Here is a 13,211-nt window from a genome sequence, read left to right on the forward strand (position 1 = left end):
CTGCTGGGCACTGGACTGGAGGCTGAAGGTTCCTTTGTGTCCTATGTGTCACTCAGAAGGAATCTGGATTTTATCACGAGGCAAAAGGACCACGGAAGGCTTTTTAAACGTGGAAGCAACACAATTAGGCTTTCATAAAATCACTCTGGCAGGAGTAAGGAAAAAAGATTGGCAAGGAACAAGATTAGAAAGCAACAACAGTGAAAAGTAGAAAGAAATGGAGAAAAGGAAGATCACCGCAGTCATCTTAGTCACACTTGAGTTACCCAGGGGACAGTCAAGTGTTTAGAACTACCCTTAGAGCATTAAGTATATACATCAAAGGGGTGGGGGATGGAGAAAGAGAGGGATCTGGGCTAAATACCTATTCTTTTCCCAACATTTATAAGAATTTATTGTTGTTTAGTTGCTAAGTTGTGTTCGACTCTTTTGCAACCCAATGGACTGTAGCCCACCAGGGGAATTTAAATCCTACCCTCCACCTCTACAGTAAGAAAAACTTACCTGGCTCTCCCAACTGGTAAAGCAAGCAGCCCAACATTTTCACCAGTAGAGAGATCAGAAATAGCAGTTTCTTCAGACTGTAGCTCTTCAACATGACTTGGTTCTTCCTTTTCTAAAGGCTTTAAAAACATTTAATTATTTAACCAGGTAAGAGAACACTTAGGGTAACAGTCAACTCTTCACTATGCTAGCACATAATGACTGGGTTACGACAGGAGTCATAGCTAGAAACCAATGGGGTACTAATAAACCTCACCATTCATCAGAAGTATTCCCACTGTCCTATAAGAAGATATTGATCTATGTTGCTACTGATAAAGGAAGTATATGATGCCATCAGAAAAGGAAGTGCTCCACTATGTACAAAATGATATACAAAACACCAAGGGAAACCCATGGGAGACTCTTTGATTTTGTCATTCCCCAAACTTGAAGGTTCATAGCCCTTTCTACTCATTTTCTAAGTCTCCAGGACTTGTTATAGCAGCTGACATTAATTACCTCATTATTATAGAAATATAGGGTATATGGTTCCAGATTATATTGATTTGCTGTATTATACTAATTCTATGCTATATTATAGTATACCATAATACTGATACTAATAATATATTATAATTCTAATATTGTTCCCAATTTCACTGTAATATTAATTGCATACTATAATACTGGTACTAATACTATACTAGCAATTCAGTTCAGTTGCTCAGTCGTGTCCAACTCTTTGCAACACCATGGGATGCAGCACGTCAGGCCTCCCTGTCCTACTAGTAGTATATACTAAACTATACTATGCCAGTACAGTTGTCTCTTGAGCAACACAAGTCTGGACTAGGCAGGTGCATTTACATGTGGATTTTTTTAATGGTAAATATTAATCCTGCAGTACCACACAGTCCATGATTGGTTGAATCTGTGGATGTAGAGCCACAGATACAGAGGGCCAACTGTAAAGTTACACTAGGATTTTCAACAACACAGATGGTGGGACACCCCAAGCCCTGTGTTGTTCAGGAGTCAATGGTATATTATATTAAGGAAGAAACCTATCTTTTAGAAAGACATTCAAATAAAAGTCTTAAAATTAAAACAACAGCAACAACTTTGGTTAGTTTTCAAGACGACACATATCCTAAGAGTTTCCAGCAGCCAGCAGAGCCCTGCAGCCTGTGCATGCCAAGTCACTGTGTCCCAGGCTCTGTATGACAGTCTCTCAGTCCATCCATGCTGTTGCAAATGGCATTATTTCATTCTTTTTAATGCATAGCCCTTACTTCTTAAGTCTGTTCCTCTTAGGACTCTCAGCTCTCAATTGTGTTTCTCATGTCCACATGTTTAAGTAGTAAAATAGCTCAGTACTGCCAATAATAACAAAAATTAAATGGAATAACATTTCCTGAGCATGTACTATGTACCAGCTACTGTTCCAAGCTTTCTTTTATTCTTCATAAAACCCTGAGAAAGATCCTATTAATAACCCTATTTTATGGACTGAAAACAGCTAATGGCTGGCTGAATAGCTTATATAGAATAAGCAGCTGAGCAGCAAAACCCACATTTGAATCTAGGTAAAATGAAAGTCGCTCAGTCATGTCCGACTCTTTGTGACCCCCATGGACTATACAGTCCATGGAATTCTCCAGGCCAGAATACTGGAATAGGTAGCCTTTCCCTTCTCCAGGGGATCTTCCAAAGCTAGGGATCAAACCCAGGTCTCCCACATTGCAGGAATTCTTTACCAGCTGAGCTACAAGGGAAGTCCACAAATACTGGAGTGGGTAGCCTATCCCTTCTCCAGAAGATCTTCCTGACCCAAGAATTGAACCGGGGTCTCCTGCATTACAGGTGGATTCTTTACCAACTGAGCCATCAAGGAAGCCCCTGAATCTAGGTAGTCTGACTGCAAAACTCGAGTTCTTGTCCACAAAGGTCTTCTAGCAGTGAATACTTAATAGTTATCTGACTTAGATGTATCCTCAACTTTGTATTTCTTCTGCCAGATTCCAGATTTTATTTCCTTCTAGACCTGGGTTTCCAAATAGTTCCTAGAAGTATCCAAGAAATGTCATTTTCCCTTCCATTCTACTTTTCAGTACTATCCATCTAACTAAAACTCTGTAAGCTCTATTGATCTTTGCAGAAATGAAGGCCATTTTAATTGTTTCCCATCCAAAAATGCCAGGACCTCAATGAACTCCAGGTAAGTCCTCACGACTCCAAGCTGTTTTCTCACTAGTATCTCAACCAATTTCCACAAATTCCTCTGCTCCTCTTTACCTTTCCCTAGAAAGTCATTTTCATCTTTTAGCTTTTGCTCTACACACATTTTCTCTCTCCTCATAACAAAAGTCTAAATTCAGCCACATAAATCACTTATAATTATTTTCCAAGCATCTGTCCACCATAGATAAGCATCACTAATACAAAAAACAAATAAAGTAGTCCCCTTCTCAGAAAGGAGTTTTTGTGTAATATTTAAAACAGAGTGCTCTCTGCTCATTCATCCCAATCCCCATCCAGACAGCATGCAGGTCCTAAAGCAGACAGAGGCATTCCTTCTAAAGGAATGTCCACTTTCCCCTATTATATCCTTTTTCTATCTACTTCAAGAAACGATAAACCCAAAGACTGGGTCCTGGCCCCAAAGTAACTGTGTGATATGACAGCATTATCAGCAATCAACTAAAGCCACTGCTACTGCTCTACCAGAACAGTTCCCATATTCAAAACACACAGGTGTAAGGCTGCAATTACAAAGTGATGAAAAAAATAAGAAGTTCCCTCTTGTTAGATTTAACAAGAGAAAATTAGAGTAGAAATTCTTGAGTCATAGTGAGTTATGTATGTTACAGTGGCCATCCACCAGTCACATGTGGCCAGACGAAATTGAGATTTAAGTGTAAAATCCATACCAAATTTTGAAGAAGCAGTATAAAAAAAAGAACTTAAAATCTCATTTTTATTTTTATATTAATTAGGTATTGAAATGATTAACATTAGATTTTTAAAAAGCACTATAAGCAATCCTATTCCTTGCTATTTACAGTAAAGAAAACTTGTGCTCACATAAGACTTTGTACAAAAATGATCATATTATTTATTTATTTAGCTCTCTGGATCAGGGATGGATCAGCAACTAAAAGAACCACTAAACATATACAACTTGAATGAATCTCAAAGGCATTATTATATGGAAAGACACCAGACTCAAAAGTTTATACACTTTTGTATGATTCCATTCATGACACTCTTAAAAAGACCACGCTACAGTGAAGGGAGAAGAAGGAATGATTTTAAAGGGATAGCACAAGGGAGTTTTTGGGGTGATGGAGCTGTTTTGTGTTCTGATTGTGGTGGTGATTACCAGATTGTATAAGTGTGTTAAAATTCACAGAACTGAACAAAAGAAAAAGTAAATTTTATAATATGAAATTTCATTTCATCTTTTTTTTTTTTAATGAGGCTACTAGAAAGTTTTTAACTACATATGTGGTTCACGTTATCTCTGCATTGGACAGCGCTGTACTTATTACTAAAAGATATTAGAATCTACTCTAATACACTGATATGAAAATGTGTACATTTGAGATTATCCCTCAGAAACCAAACTTGGTTGTTAAGAATTAGCCACAAAGCCCAAGCAATACTTACCACTTTTTCCACAATAAACATGGTTTCATTTTCATGTAGAATATTTTTCAAAGGGTTTGGCTGGCCTTTGCTGATCAACTGCACTTGAACATCAGCCTATTAAAAACAGATTAAGGTCCAGCAATGTTATAGATACACATATATATATGTACAAATATTTAAACACATAAAGGCCAGTTCTATGCAAGTAACTGAAAAAGAGAATTTGAACAAGATTTAATGTTTTAAAAATATAATTTCATTTATTCTTTGCCCACATTGTTTTTCATGTTGAGAAAATCTAGCTAGGGAATTCCCTGGAAGTCCAGTGGTTATGACTCCAAGCTTTCACTGCAGAGGGCGTAGGTTCAATCCTGGGTTAGAGAACTAAGATCTTTGCAAGCCTAGAGTGGTCAAAACAACAAAACCTAGCTCTTATATTTTGTATCTGTATGCTTCAAGGCCCACCTAGAGAGCACCCTGCCTTGTAAGGCCTTTTGATTAGGATCACACTGACATCTTCTTCCCCTAATCATACTGGATTTACTGTTAGGAACCATAAAATTAGCTGTTCACTAAATAGTAATTTTTCTGATTGTTCCATAAAATTTAGAACTTTGCCACTTTATAGGAATTGCATATTTCTTCATTCCAATTGCAATAAACATTTATTGTAGAAAAGTTTGAAAACAGATAGCTAACAGATTTTTTTAAAACTCATCTATATTCTACTAACCAGAGTTGCTGCTGTTCGGTCCCTACGTTGTGTCCAACTTTTTGCCGCCCCACGGACTGCAGCACACCAGGCTCCTCTGTCCTCCATGATCTCCCCAAGTTTGCGCAAATTCATGTCCACTGGGTCGATGATGCTCTCCAACCATCCCATCCTCTGCTGCTCCCTTCTCCTTTTGCCTGCAATCATTCCCAGCATTAGTCTTTTCCAGTGAGTCAGCTCTTCACATCAGGTGGCCAAAGTACTGGAACTTCAGCTTCAGCAACAGTCCTTCCAATGAATATTCAGGGTTGAAGTCCTTTGATTTTCTTGAGGTTTGATCTCCTCCCAGGCCAAGAGTCTTCTTCAGCACAGTTCAGAAGCATCAATTTTTTGGCACTCAGTCTTCTTTGTGGTTCAACTCTCACATCCATACATGACTACTGGAAAATCCATAACTTTGACTATGCGGATCTCGGTCAGGAAAGTGACATGTCTGCTTCTTAATACCCTGTCTAGGTTTGTCATAGCTTTCCTTCCAAGTAGCAAGCATCTTTTAATTTCATGGCTACAGTCACAGTCCTCGGTGATTTTGTAACCCCAAAAAATAAGATCAGTCACTGCTTCCACTTTTTTCCCTTCTACTTAACATGAAGTGATACGACTGGATGACATGATCTTAGATTTTTTTTGGCTGTGCCGGGTCTTAGTTGTGGCATGCAGGATCTTCGATCTTTAGTATGGCATATGAGATTTAGTTCCCTGACCAGGGATTGAACCCAGGTCCCATGCATTGGGAGCAGGGAGTTTTAGCCACTGACCACAAGGGAAGTCCCTTAGATTTTTTAATGTTGAGCTTTAAGCCAACTTTTCCACTCTCCTCTTCACTCTCATCAAGAAATTCTTTAGTTCCTCTTTGTTTTCAGACATTAGAGTGGTATCATCTGCACAGGTGAGGTTGCTGATGTTTCTCCCAGCAATCTTGATTCCAGCTTGTGATTTCATCCAGCCTGTCATCTCGCATGATGTACTCTGCATAGAGGTTAAACAAGAAGGGTGACAGCATACAGTCTTGATGTGCCCCTTTCCCAATTCTGAACCAGTCAGTTGTTCCATGTCTTGTTCTAACTATGGCTTCTTGACCCACATAGCCAGAGTAGTCACTACTATTATTAGTCTTATTGGTGTATATTTTGCCTAATCTTTTCCCAGACATATAAATAAACCTACTTAAATAGAAATATATTATTTTGATAATGCAACAGATTTTTGTTTAATAAATAAATAGAATATTCTAAAAGTTTTATATCATGAACTTCTTTTCATGCCATTAAATTTTTTTAGGCTGTCTAGTACCATGGAGCTACCATCACATAATTAATCCCATATTATTCAACATTTGGGCATTTTCAAATTATATGCTATAAAAAACAACTGATAAGGAATATTCTTTAATTACTACCTACTCTGCACCCCACAGCATGTGGAGCTCCTCCAACCAGGAATGAACCCAGGGCCCCTGCAGTGGAAGCTCGGAGTCTTAACCATTGGACCAACAGGGAAGTTCCCCTGTAATTACTTTCTTAAGATGAATATCTAAAATCACATTGATACTGTCAATTTGCCTTTTAAATGTCATATTCACATATTTGCATTCTCATTTTACGTCAACACACTATTTGCATTCTTTTTACCATTCACCTAGCAAAAAATAGTATCTTGTTATTTTTTAAATTTCATTTATTTGACCACTAATGACAGTGAACAGTCACTAATATGCTTATTACTGACAACTATCTCTCATTACTTGAACATATTTAATTTCTTAGTTTGGAAATTGAAGCCATTTAGATAGCAAGTACAGAGGGCAAAAGATGCTTTGTTATTCTACTAAATTCTCTTTAATTATTTCTGGCTGCACTAGGTCTTCATTGCTGTGTGTGGGCTTCCCTCAGTGCAAAGCACAGGCTTTAGGAGGCTCAGGCTCAGTAGTTGTGACCCGCGGGTTTAACTGCCCCAGGGCATGTAGGATCTTTCCAGATCAGGGATCAAACCTGTGACCCCTGCACTGGCAGGTGGATTTTCAACCAATGAACCACCAGGGGAGCCTCGTATTTACTTCGTTCTTGATCAAATACTGCCGTGGACTGAATTGTTGTTGTTCAGTCACTAAGCTCTGTCCAGCCAACTCTTTGTAACCCCATGAACTGCAGTGTGCCAGGCTTCCCTGTCCTTCACTATCTCCCAGAGTTCGTTCAAACTCATGTCCATTGAGTCAGTGATGCCATCCAACCTTCTCCTCCTGCCCTCGGTCTTTCCTAGCATCAGGGTTTTTTCCAATGAGACGGCTCTTTGCATCAGGTGGCCAAAGTATTGGAGTTTCAGCTTCAACATCAATCCTTCCAATGAATATTTAGGACTGATTTCCTTTAGGATGGACTAGTTTGATCTCCGTGCTGTCCAAGGGACTCTTAACAGTCTTCTCCAACACTTATTTTTATCCTCTACCTATTCATCTATTATGATTATCTTTATTCTTTATTGGTTTTAAGAGATTTTCACATATTTCATATACATGGATACTAACCCTTATCATTTGTGACACTGATATCATAAATGATAACCTCAGCTAGTCTTTTAGACATAATTTATTTTAGTTTGTTAACTGTTTTAGAGGATTAAGTTCTATGGGAAGTTTTACCTATGGAACACCTGGCATGTTAGATGTTTAATAAATTTACAAATGTTTATAGCAGCTTTATTCAAAACTATTAAAAAACAGAAACAATCCAGTCTGAATGGTGAATGGATAACCAAACTGCAGTACATTCATACAATGAACTATTACTCAACAATAAAAAGGGATGAACTACTGACACACACAACCACACAGTCAAATCACAAATGCATTATACTCAGGACTTCAGCAATTAAAACTCTGTACTTCTAACGCAAGGGGTGAAGGTCCAGTTACTGGTTGGGGAACTAAGATCTCACATGCCATATGGCATGGCCAAGAAAATTAAAAAAACAGAAAACAAATGCATTACACTCATTGAGAAAAGCCAGACAGAAAAGGTATAAACCGTATGGCTTTGTTTATATGATATTCGTAAAAGGCCACACAAAAAACAGAAGTAAAACAGATCAGTAGTTGCCAGGGAACAGGGGAAAGGGTTGAGTATAAAGGGACATGAGATTTTTTAGAGATGATAGGAATGTTCTTGATTATGGATGTGGTAATATGACTAAATGAATTTGTAAAACTTCATAGAACTGTACTCTAAAAGGGTGAAATTTAGTCTATGTAAATTAACTTTGATAAACTCAACTTTTAAAAACAATTTTAGGATGACTGAGTTGTTTAAAAACCAAATAAATTGTTCATACCTCATAGATAAATGGGCCTTTACATATTCCTTTCTTTTCTTCATCAAATTCCCTGAAACGCAGAAACACATGTGAAAAATAAAGCTGCAGTATTTTGTCATCTAAACTCTGGAGTTACTGAGAGAAATCAAAAATGCAGAATACTTGTGACAGCCCTAAGGCACAGTTGGGAAAAGAGAAGCAGAAAAATAGCATTAGGTTATTAAGGAAAGAAAAAAAAAGATGTGGTAAAGATTAATAGACAGCTGCCCCTTGGGACTTCCCTGGTGGTCCAGCAGTTAAAACTATGTCCTTCCAATGCAGGGGGCGCAGGTTCAATCCCTGGTTGGAGAACTAAGATCCCACATGCCCTGAAGTACAGCCAAAAAAAAAAAAAAGAAAAAAGATAGACAGCTGCCCCAAACTGGGTATAAGTGCTTCTCAGAGGCAGCAGGAAATTAGGTCACCTACCTCTATTCTTATAACTTTTAAAACACAGTACCAATTACTATTAAAGTGTAATTTACTACATGACTTTCGGGAAGCAAAAATAACTGAAATCAGTGGGTAACTATGGAGAAGTTATTTAAGGGTCCCAGGCCTTGAATTTCTATTGCTAAAATAAATTTTAGCAATATTGCTATCCTCCCTGTTTTCATGAGTTGACATCAAAAAATTCGTAAACTGGATAATGCTAAAACATTTCATTTTTAAAATGGAAGCATAAAATGTTAAGATACATTGTAATTATCATATTATTAAAGAAAGTTGATCCTAGGGCTTCCCCGGTAGCTCAGTGGTAAAGAATCCACTTGCAAATGCAGGGGACAAGGATTCAATCCCTGATCTGGGAAGAGCCCATATGCCTTAGGACAACCAGGCCCATGCACTACAGCCATTGAGCCTGGGCTCTAGAGCCCAGGAACTGACACTACTGAAGCCCACGCACCCCAGAGCCTGTGCTCTGCAACAAGAGAAGTCACCACAATGAGAAGCCTTTGCACTGCAACCAGGGTAGCCCTGCTCACCATATCTACAGAAAAGCCCCAGCAGCAACGAAGACCCAGCACAGTCAAAAATACATAAGTAAAATGATATATATTCAAAAAAGTTGATCCCAAAGCATGTAAACTATAAACTATTAAGATACCAAAAATGCACATCAGCTTGATATACACTCTAAAAGAGAAAAGAATCTTTAGAGTCCTAAAGGAACCCAACAGAATAGCTTCAGGATGCCATTATTTGATCCACTCTGTAACTCATTGACATAAAAACTAGGCCTGTGACTGATTCACTTTGGCCGTTTTGGACAAGACTGTGACTTTTTTCCCCTATATGTATTTATTTGGCTGTATCAGGTCTTAGTTGCAGCACACAGGATCTTTGTTGAGTCACACGAGATTTTCATTGGGTCATTTGGGCTCTCTAGTTGTGCCTCTCTGGGTCTGGAGTGCGTGGGCTCAGTAGGTGCACGGCTCAAGAGACATGTGGGATTGTAGTTCCCCCACCAGGGATCGAACCTCTGTCCCCTGCATTGCAAGGTGGACTCTTAACCACTGGACCACCATGGTATGTCCCTGAGAAAAGAAGTTTATCTCTATGCGTGCGTAACTCAAGGATCATTCAACAATCATTTCACCAGTATGTGTTTTATGGGCAGGCACTCTGTGAACAAAAAAGTGTTCCCTGTCTTTCTGATAAACTACCAATATTGCCTGCCATCAAGCCAGGAGCCACTGCAGCTACCTTGATGCGCCCTGAGGGGAATTCAGGACTAGACAGTTAAGATACACACCGAAGGAATAATTTCAACGAGCCCAGACTCCTGCACCTTCCCAAAAGTGGAAAAGCACTATAATCATTAACATGAGATGTCTGTTCTTGGGATTAGTAGTAAACTATTGACGTTCAACTACATTTTTGTTTGTTATTTCTCCCAGCAAAACTCCTATATATTCTGGCTCCTCCTTTACCTTTTAGGAACAGTTCTTTAGAGCTATCTGAAGCTGATTGCCAAGCTATACTACTCAGTAAGGCCCCTGAATAACAGTAATTTTAGGTTGTGCATTTTTTAAGTCAACAATTCTTACTAAATGTCTAAGATATAAAACAAATGCATAGTTCCTGGCTCACAGTCTTGCTGCAGCCAACAACTGCAATACAAGGTGATGAGCCTCAAAGAGGGGAGTGTAGGGTGCTGCGGTGGAACACAGGAAGAGACTTTGCTAGAGAGCTTAAACTTTATCCTGAAAGCTAAGAGGAGCTCACCACAAGATTTTAAATGAGAAATCCTCCCTGACTTCCTGATGTGGAGGAATAAACTTGGAGGCCAGAAAATGACTGAATAATTTGTAGTACTTCAAAAAGTGATGATGGTAAACGAGGCAGTCAGGATAGAGGGAAAACAAAGGTAGCTGGTGACTGACTAGATGGGATGGAGGTGGCAGAAAACAGAACCAAATGACAGTCTTGGACTTGGAACTCTTAACTCAGAGACAGAATTCAGGAAACTGTCACATGGCAGGGAATAGATGGATTCCGTTTGGCAAATAATGAGTTTGAGGTCTCACTTGGAAATTTCCAGTAGGCAGGTGGCTACACAGGTAATATGAGGGATTAAAGAGAAGACACACAGACAACTGATGCTTCAAAGTGGAGAGAAATACTAACACTTATGAAAGAATTATGAGTCTAAATAAAATTTATCAACAAGGGACTGGTTAAATAAACATAAAATAGCCAAACAATGAAATACTATATAGCCATTAAAAACAGATCTATAGGCTGTCATACTGAAAGCTACCCAACATATTGTTAGTTAAAAGAAAAAGCTAGTGAGGGACTGCCCTGGTGATCCAGTGGCTAAGACTCCCGGCTCCCAATGCAGGGAGTGCCTGGTTTCAAACCCCTGTCAGGGAGCTAGATCCCACAAGCCACAACTAAAGATCCCACACGTGGCAATGAAGATCTCAGGGGCTGCAACTAAGATTTGGTGCAGCTAAATAAAGAAATATAAGTAAATGCTTTAAAAAGCTAGTGATCTAAGGGGGAATTGGGATGGGGAACACATGCAAATCCATGGCTGATTCATGTCAACGTATGGCAAAAACCACTACGATATTGTAAAGTGATTAGCCTCCAACTAATAAAAATAAATGAAAAAATAAATAAATAATTAAAAAAAAAAAAGAACACATAATTGAAAAATAGTCAAAGCCCAGTCCTTAAACTAGAAATCCTGGTACCACCTAAAGCTTTTTCTCCTTGGTCCTTAAAACTGATCAGTCACTAAACTCTAAAAAAAAAAAAAAAAAGCTAGTGATCTTTCTACAATGTTGAAAAAATTGACAAGCATTACCACTTTTATAAGTAGAATAAAAAGCAATGAAGACAAATAATGAAAAAGTATGATATTTAGAAAAGGGGTTAGATTACAACAGTTGGTTATCAAAGTGTGGTGTCAGGCCAGCAATCACCTGAAATTGACTAGAAAGGGAAACTCTTTAGCCCTACTCAGAACCTGCTGTTGTTCAGTCCCTCAGTCTTGTCTGACTCCTGTGACCCCATGGACTGCAGTACGCAGGCTTTCCTGTCCTTCCCATCTCCCAGAGTTTGCTCACATTCATGTCCATTGAGTCGGAGATGCTATCTAACCATCTCATCCCACTCCACCCAGGCCTACTAAATCAAAGATTCTGGAAGTGGGCCCGGCAATCTGTTTTGGCAACTTGCCAGGTGATTCTGATTCACGCTCAAATTTGAGAACTACTGGATTCGATTTTTGTGTCGGATACAGAACTGGATGGAATCCACTTTATTAATAGTACTTCACTATATAAGGATTCCCTGTTGGCTCAGACGGTAGAGTCTGCCTGCAACTCGGGAGACCCGGGTTGGATCCCTGGGTCGGGAAGATGCCCCAGAGAAGGAAATGACAACCCACTCCAATATTCTTGCCTAGAAAATCCCATGGATGGGGGAGCCTGGTGGGCTACAATCTATAGGGTCGCAAAGACTCGGACACGACTGAGCGACTTCACTTTCACTATAAAACGAAGTGCTAGGGCACTGTAAAACAAGTGTTTTGAAAAGCAGACACACCATCACGTTATCATTATGACTGTTGCTCAAAAAACTATCTTGAATAAACTATAAAACACGTTTCACACCAACAAGGCTTTAAACAGATGAACGATATCAACATCTAGTTTTCTGTATCCTGTTCGATGCCTCTAACACAAGTTGTGTGTGCATTATCAGATTGAATAATACACCTCTCGTAAAATTCGTCACCTTCCACCGCCGGCGACATTTTCTTCTAAACGAGACTATAACCAACAGGGCCTACCCGGCCAACCTCACAATGGAGCAGAAAACCGGCCTCTCTGCTGCTCCGATCCCCGGGAAGCGCACTCAATTTACAAATTCGCGCCGGTGGAAACTGGGAAGGCGCTAATCCCTAAGGCTGCGGCAAGAGTCTTGGAGGGGGATCGAGATACCCCAGGGGAGAAGTGCTGTCGCCAAAGCCAAGCCAAAACTAGGGGCTACAACTCACTGCAGTAGAACAGCGTAAAATTCCTCAGCAGCTCGGTTAGCTCCCGACCACATCGCGCCCCACTGTTTAGACCCGAAACCGCCAAACTGAAATGCGCGCCGAGCCCTGACGTACGGTGTCGTGACCTCCTTGCCGGGACTACTTTTACCCCCCTCTAACAGGTTCCATTCTACAGTTAAAAGTATTGTTTTATACCACAGAGTGGTTTCTCCTGTCTCAATAGTTTCCCCTTCCCGTAAAAAAAAAGTTCAAGTAAGTTATACTGGTTGAGGGGGGGCGGAAAAAAAGACAAGACATTCGTCTCGCGAGAGTTGGTCACGGCCTCTCATGGATTACTCCGCGAAAAGGAATCCCTGGGTTCTAAGAGCTCTTTTTGGCTTTGGAAGTCAATAAATACCGTAATTTGACATGTGTGAAGAAATAATATGCTATTTTTAT

General features: G+C 39.5%; 1 protein-coding gene across 4 annotated transcripts in view; it reads right to left on the reverse strand.

The window, feature by feature from the left end:
• Window positions 1–13,018, reverse strand: part of ZWILCH (zwilch kinetochore protein) — a 41,727-nt gene extending 28,709 nt beyond the window's left edge. For 2 of the 4 annotated variants that reach the window (XM_043919847.1, XM_043919844.1), the window contains exons 1-3: window positions 4,871–5,012; window positions 4,156–4,251; window positions 505–623 (exon numbers count right to left, since the gene is read on the reverse strand). In XM_043919847.1, coding sequence (XP_043775782.1) covers window positions 505–623; window positions 4,156–4,251; window positions 4,871–4,984 — 329 coding nt within the window. In that variant the 5' untranslated portion in view covers window positions 4,985–5,012. Of the gene's footprint in view, window positions 1–504; window positions 624–4,155; window positions 4,252–4,870; window positions 5,013–8,236; window positions 8,289–12,773 lie in introns of those variants that run through there. The other 2 variants (XM_043919845.1, XM_043919846.1) reach the window with 2 other exon arrangements.
• Between the last annotated feature and the right edge of the window lie 193 nt (window positions 13,019–13,211).

Source organism: Cervus elaphus, chromosome 12, assembly GCF_910594005.1.
Source record: "Cervus elaphus chromosome 12, mCerEla1.1, whole genome shotgun sequence".
Taxonomy (NCBI): domain Eukaryota; kingdom Metazoa; phylum Chordata; class Mammalia; order Artiodactyla; family Cervidae; genus Cervus; species Cervus elaphus.